This window comes from Crocodylus porosus, unplaced genomic scaffold (genome assembly GCF_001723895.1).
Source record: "Crocodylus porosus isolate Cpor-Errol unplaced genomic scaffold, CroPor_comp1, whole genome shotgun sequence".
NCBI classification, from domain to species: Eukaryota; Metazoa; Chordata; order Crocodylia; family Crocodylidae; genus Crocodylus; species Crocodylus porosus.
Window position 1 is genome coordinate 68,662,657 of NW_017728886.1, and position 22,681 is coordinate 68,685,337.

The following is a 22,681-nucleotide window of genomic DNA, read 5'->3' on the forward strand; positions in this document are numbered from 1 at the left end:
TATATATATATATATATATATATATATCTTTGAGATTTGTGGGGGAGAGGGGTTAAGGTAAAGATCCATATTCCACAATTCTGAAGTAATATCCTTGCTTGGAACTTTGTGCTTCTGCAAATTGTAGGGGCAACATTAAGGTTGGGTGGGGAGTGAAAGAGTGATTCATGAAAGGTTTTATGGCAACAGAGAATTGAAGGCATCTCTTAACTGTTCATAACCAAACTTTCTATTGTGTATCTGTTCTTTAAAGGTGTAGACTTTTTAGAAAAAACACAGTATTCTCTCTGGGGTTCACTGAACTCCCTTGAAGCAGACTTTCCCCTTTAACTCTGTGTTAGCAAAAAGTTTTGTTTAGGAAAGTATTTAGTTAAGCTGAAAGAGGTATAGTGACTAATCTACCTTGGCAGTGAGGAATGTCAAGTGGAGGTGTAATGCCAAGTAACTGCCGTGCCTTGGATTTGCTGTGTAAATCCCAAATTGGAGATACTTGTTTTTCTAAGGCTTAAGAGTAGATGAGAGAGTCAAGCTGTTAAGTTGGGCCTTTTTTAGCACCTTGGATAAGATTGCACTACAAAGATGGCTTTCAGTTTTTTTACTTCTTAAAGGATGCCTTAGAGGCATGGAATGGGAGTGTACTTTTACATACAGAAAAATGTGAACCTCATATAGATTGAATGCATTTCATTTCCTCACCATATGTCAAAAGCAGATTTCTGGACTGGTGTTTATCAGATGCAGAGCTGCTCTTGGAGGATTATCCTTAAATCAAACATCTTGGAAATGTTGGGCTGGAGTTCAGGATCTCACAAGAGCACCTCTTTTATTTTGCTGTTTCCCTGCCCTCTGACCATTTATTCTGCCTCTCTGCTCTGACATTTAGATTTACTGTGTTTTTTGAGCTCAATACCATGAAGCAGAGTAAACATTTGTGCTTGTTGCAGACAATTCTGTACCTTCATAATAAAAAAGTCCTGATTTCCTCTTACCTGGTGGTAAAGGGATCTCAAAGGCTAAACCTACAATAGGAAAAGAAAGGATTGTTTTTAGTTCATATATATTAAGATCTTAAGATACAGGAGCTGACTAGTTTAAAATGTGGTACTAGGAATGGTGATGGGTGGGGCAAAATGGTTCATCTTGACCTGATAATCCCTTAAAAGTGAAATTAAAATACATCGGGTAGCAAATGTTGTAATACAGATTCCTGAAGATAAAACCAAAGTGAGTATATGCAAGTGCAAAGTGGGTATATTACAAATGAGACCTATAGCAGGGGCTGGGATGTAGCTCCTGCTAGCCGCTAATGGTACTGGCATTGCTGGGGGTGGGGGAAACTCACCCTGCAGAGTCTAGGTGAGTCGTGCTTCCTTGGTGCACAGGAGAAGAGCTCTGGGGGAAAAAGTGCCCAGTGGGGTTCAAATGGACTGCTGTTCCCCAGCACATCAGAGAAGAGCTCCAGGGAGAAAAGCACCCAGTGGGATTTGGGTGAGTTGCACTTCCCTGGCATGCTGGTAAGGAGACCCTGGCACACTGGCTCCAGGGTCAGGGGAACATGTGCCCCTGGGAACCAGCGCTGACTGGTTCAAGAGGAAGCCTGGGCCGTTTAAAAAGAGATACTGAGAGAGGCATGGCGTCTGGCATCTTCAGGAGCACAGGCGATACACAAGAACCAGGAGGAAGATCCTCAGTACTGCGGACCCAGCCATCCGAACTCTTGTGGGACGCCAGGATCTGGAAACCATGAGTGACCAACCCACCCAGCAAGATAAGTAGTGCTGGACAGCAGAGCAGTGACGGATGGAACTGCAAGCCAAGAGGTAGGGGACATGCAGAGGGAGTTCCCCAGGAGAGGGGCAGCCAGGCCCAGCAAGGAAGAGGGCGAGAGAAGACTGTAGAGTTGGGGTTAGCGTTGAAAGATTCCTGAATTAACTCGGACAAAGGAGGGATTTGTCTGGTTGGACTGAGTAAATAGTCACCAGGCTTGAGCCAACTGCAGGGAGCTGAGCTGAGCGTTCAAATCCGAAGGCCCAGGGTTCTCTTCATAGTCTTTTGGAGTACTTATCACAGGCCAGATGGGAGAGAGCCTGTTTATTTTTATTTTTATTTAGTACTCCCAAGTAAGGGAGAGACCACAGGGGAAAGGAGGATTTCTCATGTACCTGAGTTACAACTTATTGGGTCTTAATCTGTACCCCTGCACCCTATGAGCTGTTTAGTTAAGGGTCCTGGGGACCAGCAGGGAAAGATTTCATTCTGCAAGACCCGTCGTTCCAGGGAGAAGCACCAAATGCAGAGCCTCCTGACAGAGAAGTCAGAGGCTGTAATGAAGGGAGTGTGTGAAAGGGGAGAAGAAAGACAGTCACAGACTAGAACAGAACATCTACACCTGAGGAGAGACCTATCTCCAGGGGAGGGACACCTACCACGGGGCAAGTAACCAAATTGAGTCAGGGAGGAATCAAAATCCAGTGATCCCACGTACCATTACCAAAACATTATGACTTGTCATCTAAGAGGAAAGGGGCAGGATGTAGGGGTGGAGGAGCAGTAGACCAGCTTCTTGTCAAGTGGACCAACTGGCATGATACCATCCATCCTCCCAGAGACTATCATAACAACAAGTTGTGGCAGGCGAGAGGGAGGGAAGATGAAGCAACAGTCCTGGTGACCATAACTGGACACAGAGGCACATGCCCACGTCCACAAAACCATTTAAGAAAAGGAATGTTTCATCATGTTATGGTCCTGCCTCAGTCCTCTTGGAGTTCTGTTCCTATGCTAGAGCCTGGATCACCTTGCTTGTGAGCACACCTTCCATGTAACACTCACTTCAAAGATATCACATATAACAGTTCCTGAGAAGCCTAATATTCAACACAACCGTGGTGCACTCTCATTTTTAGTTATATAAATTATTTAATCAGAAGGGTGTGGGAAAGGTATTTGAACTGTGATTCTCTCTTATGGTGCATGTGTCTTATGTGTGTGAGACTGGGCAGAGTAATCATCAAAGCTATTGGTGCCATGTCTGCACTTACCACATCCTTTCTTTCCCTGACATGAGGATATGCACTGCTAAGTAGCCCCAATTCCTTCTCCAATTCAGTCCTAGAAAAGATAATCTCCAAGGTAGAGAGGCTGCAGATCAGTTCTTATGATCCATCTGAACAGAATTCTCAAAGAACTACAGGTATGGTATGATAAGTGACCACTCTTAATTGAAGAGATTACTTGCACCAAAGAAACATCTCCTACAATATTTGGGGTCCTGGCTGCTTAATTTTTTGGTGGAGACTCCTTTTGAGTCTCTTTAACACTCTCTGTTTGGAAGATTGCAAGATGTTCATGAACTGGCATATTATTTCAGCCATACTTGTTGAGTTTGCATCTCCTTGGTCCATTTTTAAACTGTTTTTGATCACAGAGATGAATGATTGGATGAATAGCTTCCTGTGTGTTTACAGTTCAGAAATTTCCTTTTAGTCAAGGACAAGCTGATTAACTTGTTTGGTTTGCATATTCATTGCCAGTTTGAAGAAACTTCACTTGATGGTAAAAAGGTAATCCCATAACATTCTATTTATGTATAAATTCTCCCTGGCCACTGATGTCCACTACATTGCCACATGAACCCTTACTATAAAATAACCTTTGTTTTCCTCATGCTTCAGTTTCATCAACTCTTCCATACACCTAAAATTACACTGGGCCGTATTCAGCCAGGTAATGTAGAGCTTCCATCATGGTAACCCAGCCAGGGCACAAGGTTGTGCCATGAAAGAGCAGTTGAAGCCAGGGGCATCTTTGATGAACCAACAGTACCTGGCTCTGACAGGACAGAGCCCAGTTCAAGAATGTGCAAACTTCTTTTGGTTCATCACGTGTCCCTGCCACTCTTATAATAAACCTTGCAGTCAATTTGCCTTTGCTCAGGGCAAATATTGTTTGGGATGTAATTTACATATCTTCCCACCCATTGGCCGTCAGGTTGTACAGTGGACCTGTTAGGCAGATATTTGTTGCTGTGCAAAAATAATCTGATGTAAGAGGTACATATAACCAGGCTGAAGTGCTTGATGATATTTGTGTAGTCTGTACTATGTTTAATGCATTGACAAGGGTTAAGTCTTCTTCTGGTGTTTGTTTAACAGTGCAACTTCACAAAATTTGATTCCCATCACAATTGTAACATGAATTCTTTCATCTGGAATACAAGGACTGGGTGAGCCAGACTTTGCTGTCTCACTTCAAGGCTTAAAGTGAAAACCTGAATCTCGAGTAGAAACCTTTTATCTTCTAGTGATATCCTACTAATAGCCAACTCCCTTCAGTTTTCTCAAGACACCACTGCTTGCTTTTATTCAGACCTCCTCCTGCACCAGATGTGGGCAGTTATTTAGGCTGGGAAGCCACGTAGAGAATTTTGGTGAGTTGTTGTGGGCTGCATCAGGAACCCATCCTCTTCTCTCTCCCCTGCCTGCAGCAGCTCAGCAAAACTCCCTCTATGGCTCTGTACAGATATCCCATTTCTCTTGGGAGAGTCACTGCTCTCCCAGGAGAAACTACAAGTGTATATATGGTCAGGTTTTTTCCCCAAAGGTAAAAATGGCCACTTCAGGAATAAAATAACCTGGGAATAACCAGGGTTAAATCAGTCCTAAGAGAATTTGTCCCAGGAGAATGAATGTACTTGCCATGGCTTCTCTCAGAACAAAACATAGTCCTCCAGCATCCTGCTTTCCTACCCAGGGAGGCAGTGTATCACTTGCTGGACTCTGGTGTTCCAGTGGGAAGCAGAATATGTCCCCTTCACAATTCCCATATCATGATGCAGAGAAACACAGGCTGACCATGAGTAGTCTGGGTCAGCCAATCAGGGCTGCCATTTGTTGCCAGGCCAGCTAAGGAGGCCTGTAGAGCATGTGGAGATGTGTACTCAGGTCTCTCCCCACTGGCTGCACAATGTCAGTACTGCAAACCCTCCCCTCTTCAGGGCCCCAGCATTCAAATGTCTGTACATATGTTCTGGGTAAGTTTCTCTACCAGGAGAATAAACCTGGGAGAGTTCTCCCAGGTTATTTGAATGCATGTACACAGCCTAAGTAGGGATTAAGGGAGCCAAGTTGCAAAGTGTGGGGTTTATGGGCTAGTTGAGAGTTTCAGACCTTGAATCCACATTATGTTCTCTGCTAGATAAGAAATTCACATTTTATACACCTCTAAACCTTGCTTCAATGACAGCTTCTCATGTCACAGCTATGTAAATGCTTCCAGTTATTTCAATTTATTTTGTGCCTATCCTATTAGTATAAGGTTAGTCAGTAAAGATTAGAGATCTAGATGTATCCAAAGGCTAAGTCCTGCCCTGTTGAATTCACAGTTTAATCTGGTTAGGTTAGACTGCACATAGAATATCCAAGAGTGTCTGTGTCTCATTTTCAAGAGTGACTTAGGGACTTAGGATCTTAAGTCTCATTGATTTTTAGTTGCCTTTTGGCTCCTATTGGCTCCTTGTGAAAGTGGAACTTACAGTTCTGAGTTGCCTTGGGACTTTTGAAGATGCTTATTTTTGTCAAACATCTACTTTAAAATTAGCCCTGGGATGCAGAAATCCTTAATACATTGTGCTGGAGTAAAGATGCTGCTGATTTTGTTGCTTACATGATTGATTATTGCTACTCTGTCCTTACGACCTAACTGATAAGGTTTTGCAATATTTGCAGATGATTCAGAATGCTGCTCCCAAGCTGATTACACGTGCTATGTTATCTCCGTGTATTATATGCATTTTTCAGTTGCTTTATTGGCTCCCTGTTAAGCAAAATATTGACAATAAAATTTCTATTTTTGTCCTACAAGTCATTGCATGGCTTTGTCCCCTCCTATTTAATGGCTATGCTTACTTCTAATGTTGCTAGCTTATTGTTCTGTTGACAAGAAGCCACAGAGTGTAGGTTTTGAAATAAGTGTTCATAATCCCCCCTAGCCCACTGACACATCCTGCTGACCCTATGGGATTCTTACTAAGAATACACTAGAACTTACAACTTGTAATAAATGAAGGTTTTGGATTCTAAAATAGGCAGCAGAAATGTCATCTGAATACAGTAAAGCTAAGTATTCTTTAATGACTCAGAAGAATTGAAGTACCTTTCAGCAGAGTAATAATATGTATGATATATATTTAGGGAAAGAAGATAAGCCAAAGCAGCTGTTTGCTCAATATTACATGGCAGCATATGCTCCATGTTTCCAAAGTATGAACTTCTGTTCATGTGTTTTAGCAGGTGTCTCTCTTTGAGGTTACTATTCAAAGTGTGAACCTTAGCATATGAATGCAGCTGACTCTGGAATAGATTCTTGAATCAGTTCTTTCAGCCATCTCCTCCTTTCTCACTTAACCACACTCCTTGCCTACAATATCTGTTACACAGATCTAAGCCTTTCTGAATTTTCAGGAAGTAGAAATCAAAGCTTCTTTCTTTCAGGGGCCAAACAAGAATCATGTATTCAGCACTTTTACCCCCTCTTTCAACTGTAGGAAAGGCAATTCTGGACCTGACTCTGAACTTCACAGCTTAGGATGACCCTATGGATATACTTGCAGACAGGTGTCTCAGATAAACATTATTATCAGAGCTTTGCCACAAAAATTATGCTGGACTTTTAAGTACAAATGCCAGGAAATGTAAAGATAGCCTGAATCCAAAGAAGGATAACATGCAAGTACAAGGAACTGTGAGCTTGTTTAAACAATGCTCTGAGCAGGTACTAACTAAGCACCTGGCAGGTGGAAACAGCTTACTGTGAAATTCAGATGCCTGTTTGCCAGCTACCCTTCCAGCATCAAAAAATCAAAAACAAAAAAAAAGGAAAAGGAAAAAAAGTAATTACAGATAGGAATAATTAGATAAAACATAAATAACTTGATCTGTTGCTTGAGGAAGTTTAGAAATCTGTAAGTGATCTGTAGACCACAAAAAGGTCCTCGCATAAACTGAGGCCATTTAAGGCATGTAGAATCAAGATGAAACCATAGCATCTGGTTTGACATTAGTGTATTTTGCTGTACAATTATATATGGCACCCTAGTTTGGGAAAGACCTTTAGATTGGAGCTCCAGGTTAGGCGTGACCAGTTCAGGATATTTTTGACCTGCAAGCAGTTCTTCTTGAAGGATGGGTTGTGGTGGAAAGTCTGCCACTCCACTTATGGAGGCCTTTACTTGATAGATTGTGGCGAGTTTGACACCCCTGGTCTTGCCGCAGACTGCTCAGGTTGGCAGAGTTGCAATTAAAAAGAGATGATGTTGAGGTGAGGGACAGGACTTGACATATGGACAAATTTGGAGTTTACATTTGGTGTGAGTAAAATCGTGGCTGTGAATAACTTGTTTTTTTTTAGATCTATGCAATCCATTAACTTTTGTGGTGCTTGAGAATGAGCAAAGAAGCACACCCAAGAAAGAGCAGCATTGCATGTACCTGCTATAAGCGGGTTACATTGCCTAATTTCTATGCTTGGTGGGAGGGACTAGGCAGGTGTCTCTCTTAGCAGCATTACAGAACATACAGGAGTGTAATGTAGACAAAATCTCTGTTACCTAGAACCTTCTTATTAGAAAATTGCACCAAGAAAATTGTATCTGGAGGGCTAACAGATTCACAATGCAAGTACAGAAATTCTAATCCTGGTGAAAAACTGTGTTCTGATATTTTGAGAGAGGGCAGTGAATTCAGTGGAAGCTAAGTCAGGATATAAGATCCCCCTTTTCACCAAAATGTTGACGCCTGCATGTATTTCAAAATTCTTCATATGGGAATGGGGATTTTGGACATGGTATGATGATGTAAACTATATGCAGAGGAGAAGCAGAGTATCTTTTATGTACTGAGTGCTTCTATGCGAGATGTTACTGTGCAGTGGTTATTGTGCATTTATTTAGTACTTGTATAAGCAAGTTATAACTGGAGTTACTGTGCAGTAGTGCCAGTGATGCCTTTTAAGTGACAGTACTGCACAGTAGCCTAATACTACTGCACAGTAGTGTCTTGGCATGCTTTTTGCCATGCAACACTACTACACAGTAGTATCAAGCTATTGCACAGTCAGCATCTTGTGTAGATGCACCCACTGAATCAGTCCAAAGCTCCATATTGTACAGAATCCTTCCAGCATGATTGGAAAGTGGCTGCACAGGAAATCAACTTCTTTTCCTATGCATAAACATGAGCCAATACTACCATATCTGGCTTTTCAGGGCAGTACACAGTAAATTGTTAACCCCATCATCTGACCTAACCATTTATCTTTTCTTTTCAGTATAGATTTGGCAACCACTGAATAATGCAAGAAACCTTGAATGTAAATAGCTTAAAAAAAACAAAAAAAACAAGCTACCCACTAAAGAAAGGAAAGCTGGGGAAAGTGAGAGAGACATGAATTGTGTAATGCAGTAACAAGTTATTAAATATAGTTGATTTAGAATGAAAAATATTTTTGTAGCATCCCTTTAGAACAACAGCAACAGAGCCACCGATCTTATTTTTTAATTCTGTATCGCTTTATTAATTTACACAAATGATACTATTTCAAATATATTAAGTTTTCTGAGTCATGACAAAGCAGTCAAAGCACCTTTCAAAGTTTTGCAAGGTTGCAAGGTATGTGCTTTTTTAAATATTATATGTAACAAAGAAAGGCTGACTAAAATGCAGGTTACCTCTGGAAATAATTTATGCTGATTGAGGTGGTGGTTCTCATATAAAGAGTCAGGCTATGTACTCACAGCTGCTGCTTTCCAGCATAGATTCTCAGTTCCATGAAAATCAATAGTTGGCACAGCAGGGTACTGTTCTATAGTGTGTAAATAAATGGGTGCCATTGTGTCTCTTGCTGCTGCTTTTCCTTTCAGATTTAGATTTGGAATTTTTCTAGGGTATATCAGTGTATCTGAGACTCAAGCACTATAATGCATGGATACAAAGGAAAAAATGGAAAGGTTTTATTTTATTTTTTATGCATTCCTCAACAGTACCATATATTAACATTAAATTTTGTTAATAATCTCAGGGAAAAGAAAAGAAGAGGCCATTTAGCAGATGTCAGCATCTTGACAAAAAAGAAATTGTCAACTGCTTCATAAATTGACTGTCATACAAACTCAGAGGTAGGAAAAAGTCAAAGGACCCTATTGATTTTTAATTTTGCAGTACATTCTGCACCAAAATTGCAAGTATTTGATCATTATGGTTATATGGACTTGCAGACTGCAGACTTTATTTCAATAAATTAGCCTTGCTCTTTCTTTTGTATTAATGCATCTGGTGATATAGAATGGTTTACTTTTTTTGGCTGCAGACTTGGCAGATACAAAATGCAGATGTTGGTCTTCTGACTTAAGCTGCTATATTAAGATTTCTGGCCATCAGTTGAAAATTTTAGGACTCAGTTGTTTATTTGCTTATCATCAAAGTGTTTTCTGTCATAAAAAAGCATATACAATATTAGCTTCCCATGTTTACTTTTATAGTTTGAGATTAACAGTGTGGTCCTTTTTGCTTTTACTAACATTCTTTTTTGATTAATAATAAAGTAAAAGAAGTTATGCCTAAGAGAGGAAAAATACACTGCTGTAGTACTTTCCCTTTAAGAAAACCATATCTCTTTCCAGATGCCTGCATCTCTTTGATATAGAAGAGTACACTAAGTTCCATCTATAAACAGAATCCACTAATTAAGAGTAATTGCTTAGGAGATTGGTACAGACTATTCAGAATCAGATGCATGTTCCTCTCAGATATCCATTAGCCCTAATAAGATAATGCAGATGTGCCAGGCTGTTTCCTGTTTCCTTCTATTGTACCTTTATTGCCATATATGGACCAATGGGATGGGCTGAACAATAAGTGGATGTCCTTTTGCTCCCTGAACAGTTCTCAAAGGAATGTTTGTTATTAGATTGTTTTTTTCTGTTTAGTTTCACATCACTATGCTAATAAAGGAAACATAACACTCTGAAGGATTTTTTACTTCTGCCACTGTAACTAGTTTATTGTTTAATTAAATCTCTTTGTATAACCAAGAAAACAAAAATGCAACATCTCACAGTCAAAGATGATCTGTAGAATACTAACACGCTTCTTTTTTTAAATAAAGTTTCCATCTAAATTTTTTAAATAGTTCTAAAGGCAGCATGAATATCATGTTACTATATCTCTCTGATTTACACTTGACTCTTGCTAAATCTGTTGAATTATTCAATACTATTCAATGTGATACCATCAGCAAGCATAATAGAAAGCATATGAATAATCAGGGATTTCAGTATAAACTACAAACTGTTTATACATTAGATACAGTAGTTTATTTGGACAAGCAGATCTTGACTTATTTTGAAAACAGAATTAAAATATGTCTTAAAGCTGTCTAATAACTAAGAGCCTGATCAGCCCACTCCTTTGGGAAAAGGGGTAAAATCTTTTTTTGTGCAATTTCTTTTGAATTGCTCTGGTTAGCCGGGAGGAAGAGGAGGAGAGGTGTGTCCCTGTGTAACTCAGCAGGCTGCACCATATTCCTATGATTAAAGAACTAGCTGCAGGCTTGGGAGAATGGGAATACTGGCATGAGTATGGGAAATGCATTTAGGTGGCCTCAGGCATATTGAACATGTCTACACTAAGGGTGTCAACCATGGCCCAGGGGATGGATTGAGCCCATGGAACTGTTCAGTCTGCCCCTTAGGCCTTCTGATGAGCCAGGGAATTTGGGGGTGGGGTTAGCAGGGGATGGAGCCTCCCAGAGAATCCAGAGATTGAAGGGCTATACAAACATGGTACTTTTTGCCCCGTGACCACTTTCCCTGCTGCCTCCACTCCACTGAACCCTACTGCCACTGGCCCAGCCATTGCAAGGTCCAGATCTGTCCCACAGGGAGCTGTCTTGATTCACCTGGGGACCGTGGTGAGTTTGACACCCCTGGTCTCGCTGCAGACTGCTCAGGTTGGCAGAGTAAATTATCCCTTGCTGAACTTCATGGTAATATACTGTACTGCTTCTGGTACCCAAAATAGCTTGTTTCCAGCAGTGCCTCTCAGTAATGGGGGGAATGCTAACTTTCCCTGCTTACTAAGATATGCCCTGGAGATACAAAGGGTGCATCTCTGAAAGCAAGAAAAATGAGCAGGTGCTCCTAGGGCTTGAGTGGTGCAATCCTGCTGAGGAATTCTCAGGGTGTATAGGATCAGGCCTCTCAAGCTTCTGGACTATCTATCTGTGCCATGAAGTAAAAACACCACTAAATAGCACAAATTGTTTCCACCTTTATCACAGCCATTATTTGTGGTGTGATAAGGGGATGAACATCTGTTTGCTTGCCTTTTCTGCTGCCATAAAAATGTCATGGTAGCACAAAGGTGATGAAAGGTAATGTCTGTTTCTACCCTTAAGAAGTTTTGATGTAGGTTTCCCTGAGGGGAAGAATCTTTCAGTGTTGCTATCATTGCCTCTCAGAATCTCCACTACCTCCATATCTGTAACATACTGGCTGTGTCTACATGTGCACCTACAGCACCATTGTTACTGCACCATCATTTAGTACTTCTTTTAGGCTGCAGGAAGCCTAAAGAAAGTACTAAATGATGGCGCAGTAACACCCGTTACTGAACCGGGTCAGTGGCACAAGGTTACTTTTAGCTAATATGTCACTGTAACAATGAACTATTGCTACGGCAACATAGCTGTGGTATCATGAGTTTTGCCTGCCTATGCTATGTCACCCTAGTGCATTGCTATGGCGATGTAGCATCTCATGTAGACGCTTCCACTAGAACCTAAAGTACCATCATGGTAAGGTTTAGATATAAGTCCAGTGGTGTTTGACAGCTTTCTTAGAGATTTTTGACAAGTCTGCAGCATCATGAGACTGGTGTTAGTAGGGATAATAGGTTTTTGTGTTGCCCATGTTACAACACTTGCTTTTTGGTTTTCTCTACCACTGTACACAGGTTTGAGTGATTCCCTTCCACCACAGGCAGTTTACACATACTGTCTGTAACCTATGTGAATATTTCTCTCTAGTCTTGATGCTGTTGATGGGAGCAAGGTACCCAGCCATTTTGCAGATATTTCTGATAACCCAGTGTAAGCACAAGGAACAAATCAGACTTGTTACTGGATGAAGCAGTACTACTAGATCACAAACTCAGACCTATGATTTCCACTTTGGATATCTTTTGTAAGGGCTAAGCTAGTTCATACTAGTACTCATGGAATTTGAAGAACTTGATCGGGACCCAGAACCTTTCTTATTAGCCTGTGTTGCATCTCAGACATGTTTGTTTTCTCTTTGTGCACTTATGAATAAAATACTATCAGTCCTGAAGATTTCTTGCCCCAAATAATTAATTTTATTCAATGACTAACCAATTGCCCATCAAGAATAACAGGGGGGGGCAGAGGGGGCTGGGATGGAGTGCTGCCACCAAAGCCCCCATGCTGCTGCTGTTTTGCCTCTTACAGGGAGCAGGGTGAGGGAGCCAAGGCCAGTGCTGCTGGCCTCGGCTCCCCCACCCTCTGTCCAGTCCTTGGTCCAGCTTCAGAATCATGGCAGCACACCCCCAAGCTTGGAGCACCGTGATTGGCTGTTTCCATTAGCCACCAGAGCATGAATAAAGTGTTACAGATAGACAGACAGACTTAGGCTTTTATAATATTAGTAAATTTTTGTACAACAGTAGAGGCTGTAATGTTGTAGGAGTGTGGTGTTTATATAGTTGTCACCTGTGTAGACTATTAGGGCATGTCTACACCATGTTGGGCAGTGATAGGGAGTGCCACTGTGAAAAAACACCCTCTCACAGGCCCCCACTCTGCATGTGCCAAAAAATGTTATGTAGCTGCTGTTATAGCAGTGCTGAATATGGCCAGCACTGCTCTTCGGGGTGCACTCAGACCTGAATAGTAGGGCTGTGTTAAATTTCTCCGGGTGTTTCATTTCAAAGCTGCTTCAATGCATTTCAACCTTGAAACAGTGAAATTGAAACAAAACAAAAGGCTTTGAAACAGCTTTGAAACAAAATGAGGGCACTCGAAATGTTTAGAACATTTCAAAACTTTTCAAGTCTCAAAGCTGGGCTTATTTGGCTTCAACGCCAGTCCCAGGCAGTAGTGGCAGCCTTCTCTCATCTGACAAGCAGATCTGGGGGTCCACACCCCTGGAGGGCTGTGGGGCTGTGCCGGACTCCTCTCGTGGGTGCGAGCCCCCAGATCTGCATGCCAGATGAAAGGAGGCTGCTGCTACCCACAAGTCAGGAGTTGCGTTTTGAATGGTTTGAGGTGCAGTTTTCCAGAAACCTCTACACCTATCTCTTTGAAACCTGGCAGGCTTTGTGCCCTCAGAAGGGGCTACCATCCCTGCAATTTTCATCCAAATCAGACAAAAAATGACAAAGTTTTTGGCATTTTCATGATTCCCTATTATAGCCTGTGGGCGAAACATTGAAACACATTGAAACAGCAAAACAGTTTCAACAAAACAAAACAGGACAGTGCTTCAAAACGAAACAATGAAACAAAACGCTGTCCATTCAAAATGGTGAAATGGATGTCAAAACAAAATGATGGTCTTTTGCACAGCCCTAAACAGTGCTAGGCATGCCCTGGCACACACCAGAAAGCAACTGCATGATATTTTCAGCATTCATTACACATGCATCAGTGGGTATGGGGTGTGCTTCATAGCGGCATTCTCTGCCACCATCACTGCAGTGGAGACATGCCTTCAGCATCTGTGTTCATGTAATAATTCTTAATTTGGAGCTATTACAATATTGATGTGGGCATCTATATAAAATATGAAAACGTAACTACATTGGCTAAGCACTAGAATTACCACTGTTGTTGAGGACATGACTAGATAGCTTAATTTATTTTTATTGATAATTTTTTGTTTGGTCACAAATGGCATTTCTGGAAACAAGTATCTTGGTATAAAATTTAGGTTTATAATCCTAGAAAGATCTGGGGTTTAAAAAGGCTCATGATTTTAGATTCAGCATTAGTTCCATTGACTTCTGCCTGGAGCTGGCTACCTTAAGACTACAGGTATGAATAAGTGTTGGAAAAGCTGATCCTACTAACTTAAAAAAAAAATGGAAATCAAAGGACCTATTCCATGTTATGCGCTAATAGGCTGCAAATTTTCATCTTGGATGCTAAGACTGACTAAAAGATGCAAAAAAGAATCTGAAATTGTAAATTTTTCTCTCGTGCATTTCTACATTCTAAGTTTAAGGATATGCTAGTGGGCACTTTATAACAAATGAGTCGAAGATAAAAGAAAAGCAGTAAAAATCAAATGTATAAGATGTTGCCTGCTTAGCTCATCATATAGTCGTATTTCTTTTCTATCTGAAATAGCAGCAAAGACCACTAGCTGTGCACATTTTGATAATTTGTGCTGAGCTCTGCATATTTGTAGCTAACAGAAATATAGTTTAAAGTGTTTGATAGTTTTATAAGCTGTATTTTATTTCCAGAGGACCGCATCATTTAAAAAATAGGTGACCTTGATCTAAGATTCATTGAATGAGTGAATAAATAAATAAAACAGATCTTATTCATCTCCGGCATAATTCCACTGGTTTTAGGGGTGAATTTGATCTATTCACCACCCCATCTTTCAAGTTCCTGAGTTTTACAAAATTGTTCTCAAATTTTTGCTGAATTACTCTAGGGAGATTTTATTTTTGTTCATGCTTTGATATCTAATTTTTCCCGTCTCTTTCAGTTTTATATAGGTAAAACTCTGTGAAGCAATGCCACTGTGATTTTGTAGATTTTCTTATGGTAGGAATCCAGTACATTTTGGGTTTGAGTGGCTTCCTCTGAAGATCAGTGATTGGGTGGTAGATGGTCCTCAAGACATGACCAACACTTTTTCCCCTTCCTCCAAAGAGTATTGTCTCAGTGTACCAAATATTGCTAGCTCAGTGTACCAAATATTATAATCTCCTCCACATGCATGTCATTCTCCATAAATGTTAAAAGGTATTTGTTCATAATTTACAAGGTTATAAAATACTTGCAACTCCCTTTCTGGTCTCCCCAACCATACTGCCTTCAGCAGAAATTGCTGTTGCTGTCTAAAAATGTGCACGACTAGTATCTTTTCCTGCTATCTTTTCCCTCATAAAAAAAAATCCATTGCTATATAATAAGAAAACTTCTTAACTGTTTTTCCCATTTCATTTTAGTTCTTAATGATAATTAATGGACCAACCAGCAGTAAGTACATTAAAGATTGTGTTGCCACCATTTCCCACCCTTGATGCTAACCTGCTGTGTTACCTTCAACATGTCACTTAATCTATGTGTCCTAATTTCATAGACTTCATTGACATTAGGGGCTGGAAGGGACCTTAAGAGATCATCGAGTCCAGCGCCCTTGCCAAAGGCAGGAAGTCTGTTGGGGTCAAATGATCCCATCAAGATAAACATCCAAACACCTTTTGAATGAATCCAGAGTAGGTGCTTGCACCACCTCTGGGGGGAGACTATTCCAGACCCTGGACACTTGGACTATAAAGAATTTTTTCCTTATGTCCAGTGTAAACCAGCCTTCCAGGAGTTTGTGGCCATTAGACCTTGTTATTGCTTGGGGGGCCCTGGTGAACAACTGTTCTCCCAGGTCTTGTATCCCCTTATATCCTTATAGACTGCCACCAAGTCACCCCTGAGCCTTCTCTTCTCCAGGCTGAAGAGTCCCATCTCCCTCAGCCTCTCCTCATAAGGCTTGCTCTCTTGGCCTTTGATCATACGGGTGGCTCTCCTTTGGACTCTCTCAAGTTTATCCACATCCCTCCTGAAGTGGGGGGCCCAAAACTGGATGCAGTACTCTAGCTGCGGCCTCAGTAAGGCCGACTAGAGTGAGAGGATGATGTCCCTGGTTTTGCCTGAGATGTACTGATGGATGCATGCCAGTGTTTGGTTTGCTTTGCTGGCCACAGCATTGCATTGGTGGCTCATGTTCATCTTGTGGTCAGTCAAGACCTCCAAGCCTCGTTTGGTCATGGTGCTACATAATTTTCACATATGTAACAGGAAAATTCAGTATTTATCTTTGGCATACATTATTTTGAGATTTAGGGATAAAAACATAATATAAGCACCAAGCTTTATCATCATTATTCACTGTCTGCATCAGAGAAAGCCTTCAGTACTGATGTCCTTCTAATGAAGCCTTCTCATGCTTAAGAATTTCACTGCATAAAACCAGTTGCTGGTTTCCTACAATGTCTGCTGATAAAAGAGTCTAACAGGGTCATATCTTCTTCCTTTTACCCCAGTAAGAAGGGGAGCCAACTTGCTCCTCTTGCAGGAGAGTTCTGAGGAACCAGGCATTATGGTTGCTCATGTGTTTGCTCTTAAGAAACCAATAATTAAATTAATGATATATGAGGGCTGGCAAATGTAAAAGAACTCTACCCATTATGCCTTATACCACTCTTCACTTCTTAAGATCCATCATACATTCCATAAAATTCTCATTCACACATAATCATGATTTCTGGGTCTATTGCAACAGTTAAAAACAAGCATCAATCAGGAACATTTATGTTAGAAAATCAATAGCAGCATCCTGTCATCTCACCAGATTTTAAAACTAGTAGTTCTTACAGGCACTGGTCAAGCAAATGATTACTTGTAAAGATCAGCTCTGCACTGCAGTCTGAAATATAACTAACATTAGGAGACATCCAGGGAAGAACATATTACACTATTTAGGATACCACCAAAAATATTCTGCCTTAATTTCAAGACTTTAAAGACTGACACAAAGGCTGATCTCAGCTACCTTGATGAGCAAAGAGGAGGATATTTAGATCCCAACCAGCATAGGTCTTTAAAGACAATAATCACAGATGCTGACGAGTAGCCAAAGCAGAGTCACAGATACAAGTACACTGTTGTACTCACACCAGCTTTCTGCTGTTCTTCATGAACTAGCTCATGTTACTGAGTTTCTTTAAGGCTAGGGACAGACATTCAAAAAGCCTGAACCTGAATTGATTCATTCTTTGCAGGTTAGTGTAACCTGGTTAGGCTAAACCAGTTTGTAAACATACAGACATCCCCTATGGCCTGAAGAAATGCTGGCATGTGCCTGCAATGGCTCAGGATAGAAGCCAGGGGGCACTAGAGCAGCCCTCCCTTCCTTTCCATTGTCCTGAGCTGAGATGGGGCATGGCCAGGCCATGGCAGGATGTTCCCACCTCCTCTCCAGCTGCTCCTGACCAGCAAGGGAGCCAGCAGGGAGTTGCACAGAATTTAGTTACATAACAGGGAGTTTAGTACCCCATCAAGAAAATAAAAAGCCTCTCTCATTAGTTCAAGCTCTTCTTAAACAACTTTTTCCAAGGAAGGAATGGAGGGACCTTACTAGCTGACCTGTTGATTAGCTTCAAAAAGCCCTAAGTGGGCACTGTCCCGTTTGTCTTTATCCTGTCTGCCTTAGACAGACATCTCTCAGCATTAGCTAGCATACCACATGCTGGCTATAGTTGGTACTGTGGAAGAGGGGAAGGGATTCCCTGCTTGAGAACGGAGTGGGGGGGCAGAGTGGAGCAGGGGGAAGCCGGGCAAATGGGTGGAGCCAGCTCTGCTTTGGAGCAGAGAGCCCTGATCAGGGCTGCAAAGCATCTGGGATGCTGGGGGACTCTGGTTTAAGTTAAACCAGGAAGGGGTCTGAGACAGACGTTGCATAAACCGGTTTCACCCAAATCAGTTAAGTTTGATGCTATTTTCAACCAAGTTTATCTCGAACTGGTTTCAGCCATTTTCAGACTGGTTTTGTGCACTGAACGTCTGTCCTGTTACAAGTTTAAACCAGTTTCTGATCACTGGTTTATGTGTAATGTCTGTCCATAGCCTAAGGGTAGAGGACATTAGAAATAAACAGTTTCTGGATCATTCTGTATACATTTGTTGGCAGTCTTAGGACTTAATTATTGTCTTTATGTTCACTATTTTCAAATAGGGTAGAGTACCTTTTCCCAACTGGCCTTGGGTGAGAGGCCAAGGATGCCAAACCACAGGAGTGTTCTTTCAGACCAAAACTGAAATGTTCCAGTGAAACCACTTTAAGAGCTTGTGGCCTAGCCACTTAATACGTATGTGTTTTGGAAATAAGTTTCAGGATTTCACCACCAAGCAATAATGAAGCTACTGTTATGGGAAACAAGTACATCTCTCACTTTATAAAAGAAGCACAGAAAAGGTGGATTCTCACACATTTTTGCATCAATATGCCAATATATTGTATTTTCTTTTCCTCTAGAATATATCAGCATGCACCTGTAGAGTGAAGCTGGCTTTCTGGAAAGCAGTTCTATGAATTAGCAGTGAACCTGCAGAACAGGAAAAGAAGATTTTCCCCTTCTTAGTATGCACAGCAAGAATACACTGGGAAAATGAATAGTAGAAAGCAGCAGTGAAATAAAGGACAGCTATCTAATGAACTGTCGTCTTGCATTCACGTGGTCCAGCTCAAGCAGTATCTACAAGCTTGACAAGTTATTTCATTCAGAAGTCTAGATACCCATTTGCTGGCCTCAAGTAATGCAACATATTTATATGCTTTGAGAATTAACATGACAACCAGCAGCCGCACATGTCCAGTACCAACTGTGAATGGACGTATGAATCACTATCCAACAGCCCCATATCCGCTACTTTTTCCTCCAGTCATTGGTGGACTGTCACTTCCTTCCCTTCATGGACTTCAGAGTTACCCACCAACAAGTGGATGCAGCACTCCATCCCCTGCAAGTAAGTACCCAGTTATCCAGTCTACAAGGTGGGGTTTTTTTCTTTCTAGTTTTCTTTATTAAGAAATTAGCACATTATTAATAAAATTATGGTAGGGATAATAACAGCTGTTCACTTGTGATGTCATATGTGCAACGATAGCTATGAAATACTACCTTTATAGAAACTGTGAGAGGCAGGGCTGCTGTTGAAATGTGAGGAAGTCATGCATTGTCAGTTCTTAGTATCTGCGTTCATATCTTATAATGCCATCACAAGTAAAAACCTTCATGGGAATTATCAACAAACCACAAAAAAAAAAGTCAACTTCATTAACAATGGCCACTACTCAATGCAGTTTTCTAATGGGTCTGCATAATTAATGGTGCTTTTATCTCTTCTTTTAAATAGCTGCTATTTCTCTGATGTCTGTCCTGCTAAGGTCCCACTTCTGTGGTTCCCTGTACATAACTTCTTACTAGGATTCCATGGCTAAAGAAATGGGAGTAGGTATTTGAAGCTCACATGCAACACATGCACATTTATCTGATATTCCTGGAAAGGCTACAGGAGTTCGACACTGTAGAGTGTGCTGGCCCAGGTGATTTGTTTTCAGCATTTTTAAATGAGTATTTATTATCTGCTAGAACTTACTTTTCTATGATTTTTAAGAGAGAGGCCAAGTTATGGTCTTAATAGCACAAGTGTTAATTCTGAGTGACACCATTTAAGGAACAGGAATTGTTCAAGATTTTCATTGGTATAACTCAGTATAGAGCTATGCCTCACAGGAAGAAAAGCAGTACACAGTAGTGGGATATTGCAAGTGTCATCTGCTTCCCAACTTAACTTTTTGTTGTACAAAATCATTCTTCTCCACAAAGGACATTCCTGTGAATGCTCCATAGGAAGAGGTGTTTTGATTAACAAAAGACTCCATAATTGCAAAGAGCTTATGCAGCAGTGATGTTGATTAGAGAGACAGAAGAAAAAATTGTCTTGGCAGCTACTAAAATATGTGCTTGAGTGGAAAAACTTTGACAATTTAAGTTTCAGACATGGAAAGAGAAGCATATCATGAAGGAAAGCAGCATTTCATAAATGCTGACCTTGTTTATGCTAATACCAATTTCATATACATATACCCACAGTATAGATAAATTCCAGGTCTCCCAGAAATAAGTGAGATTTTTGTTGTTGTCATTAGTAGAGAAAGATTTTTTTTTCCTGCGTGTAGGCTTATGTTTGACCACCTGTGAGAGTAAGTGTTTTTAAGGTGAGGCCTTTTATTGAACTTCATAATTTTTTTATCGGGTATTAAAAAGAAGTGCCTTGAAGTTGAAAAAATATATCTTAAATTTTTGGCTCTCCAGTCATTTAAAAACAACCTTGGTTTATTACCAGAAGACTGCATTGAATTTTTACCTTCATAGTGCAAGTATATTCTTCTGTCATGGGAGCCAAACAGATCGGTAATCAACAGCAGCTTTCTGGAGACATCCAAAATGTATATTACTGAATTTGAAAAATTATTCTTTTCCATAAGTGTGCTTTAATTAAATTAATATCATATGGAAATCATATCAGTGGCAATTATGGATGCTTGATTTCTTAAAAAAATAAAGTCTAATGTGTATTGTAGACACTCAGAATAAGTAGCTGTTTTTGAAAATGTGTGTGTCTGTCTCTGCTATCAGAGCTGGGTATCCTAGTTTTCAGGATAGTATTTTCAAAGGAGGATGTCTTAAATTAGAAACCTTTTATTTCTAAATATGCCTCATTTTAGGACTGCTTTTAGTACCTCCTGCTCATTCTGATCATGAAAATCTGGGTATCTAACATTATAGGGACTCATGAGGTCAAAATTTTATGATGTTATGATTTCTAGAATAGAAATTCTTGAAAGGAGTCAGAATGACTCTCTCATAACTTTTTCTTCTGCTTCCCAAAACTACTAAGCAGTTTGGCATAGTCAGCTCACTAATAACATGAAACTTCTGACTGGGCACTGGGAGAACACAGGTCTGGAAGGTGAAACTGCATGGGGAAACTTGCCCACCATCTGCCAGAAGCTCTGCACTATATATATGACTCTATCCTGAGTGCTATTTATCTTCCAGCCTCTTTCAGGAGCTCAAAATTCAACAGGAAATATTTCATGTAATAGGAATTCTGTAAAGAATAAAGATTTCTGGTCCCTGTAGCCCTTTTAAAAGAATGCAATTTATCAGCTTTTGTTCAAAGCTATCAACATTGCTACAGTTATGCCGAAAAACTTTGTATTGTTTTGCTGTATTATTTTGTTCTGCCTTGACTTCAGCGTCTTTCTGTTATAGCAGGTACCTATAAATTCAGTCATCTGGTTTCTACAGTTGGGACTGATACAGAAATGAGAGAGGCCATATCACCAGCCTCTTTCTCCTATTAAAGAGACAAAATGCTTTTAGACAGATTAATTTTATGAGCATAAGTGGCCTCTAATAAGAGAACTGTGCTATAGTGATTTAATTTCATTGATGTTGATAATGGTGTTGACTCCTTGACCTCTGTGACCTGACTTCTGTTTTTATCTGAGATACACAGTGCAAAATACTTAATAATTAGAAGGTTGGTCACAATGCTAAAAAGGTCAGTAGAAGGAAAAAATATTACCTTTACTCATAGGTGAACTATATATTAATGTTGAAGGAATAAAAGAGTTACCATGGGCAAGAAGATCATTATTTTTATAAGCCTGATTGATTTAGTCCAGGCAGCACAAAGCAGACATTTTCAGTAGTCACCACTGGGATTAGCCAACAGTATTTGTGCTTATGCAGTATTTGTGAGAGGGGAACCATCAACCTTTTCACTATTAAAATGAATAAAAATACTTGAGTTGGTTTCAGGACATTACCACAAAACTGATTCAGCAGTGGCATTTCTTGCTCCAGTAAGCAGGGAACTGGGTTTCCTGCAGCTTTGAACCCATGAAAGCCATATTGCATGGATATTACTCTTTCTGGATGAGAATTCAGGTTTGGTATCAAAGGAAGCCAAGTAAACAAGGAAGAAAATTACTCTGAGCTCTTCATCATCTTTGATATCAAAGTCAGGTGCCAGCCTTTCACAAGCAGTAAAACTATCTTTTGTAATTGCATCTTTGTTTTATTCTAAGTAAAAGCTCTAATAAAACAACAATACCAATCGATCCTACAACACAGTAACCAAAACAAAGCTGGTAAATAAGAATGGGCAAAGAGGATTACTTTTATAAATTGTGAAAATAAAAGTTTCTTAAAACCAGTTTAAACTGAAGAACTTAATGTGTACAGGCACATTTTCAAGTCAGGTGTTCTGGTGGTATGCTGTCTGTCACCCATCCTGTTCCACCATTGCCCTTTATCATTCATTGGAAAAGTGCTTCGTGTCACTTAAATGAAACCCAATCTCTTCAAAATATTTCCCTTTCCCCTAAAAGTCTGTGTTCCTCCTAAATGAGGCAGTCCACAAAGCACCAAGCCATTGACAGGTATGTGATGGTCCACCTTTTACTTTCTGATTCACTGCTCCATCTTGAACCTTAATCATGAACTTGTATCTTCAGGATCCCAAGGAACAAAGGCTGGCGAGGGAAAATGACCTTGATTTTAGAAGAGTGTCCTGGATGTCTGCATAAATTTATTTATGTACCTAGTTTGCATAGTAGACAATTCTGATATGCCCCAAACCATCTTTCATAGGTTTCATAGACATTAGGGCTGGAAGGGACCTTGGAAGATCATCAAGTCCAGCCCCCAGCCTGAAGGGCAGGAAGGCAGCTGGGGTCATAGGATCCCAGCAAGATAAGCATCCAATTTACTCTTGAAGGTGTTCAATATAGGTGCTTGAA

General features: G+C 40.4%; 1 protein-coding gene across 2 annotated transcripts in view; it reads left to right on the top strand.

The window, feature by feature from the left end:
• Positions 1 to 22,681, top strand: part of RARB (retinoic acid receptor beta) — a 343,635-nt gene that overhangs the window by 33,745 nt on the left and 287,209 nt on the right. Inside the window, exon 2 of one of the 2 annotated variants that reach the window (XM_019536076.1) lies at positions 18,341 to 18,831. In XM_019536076.1, coding sequence (XP_019391621.1) covers positions 18,654 to 18,831 — 178 coding nt within the window. In that variant the 5' untranslated portion in view covers positions 18,341 to 18,653. Of the gene's footprint in view, positions 1 to 18,340; positions 18,832 to 22,681 lie in introns of those variants that run through there. The other variant, XM_019536082.1, reaches the window with a different exon arrangement.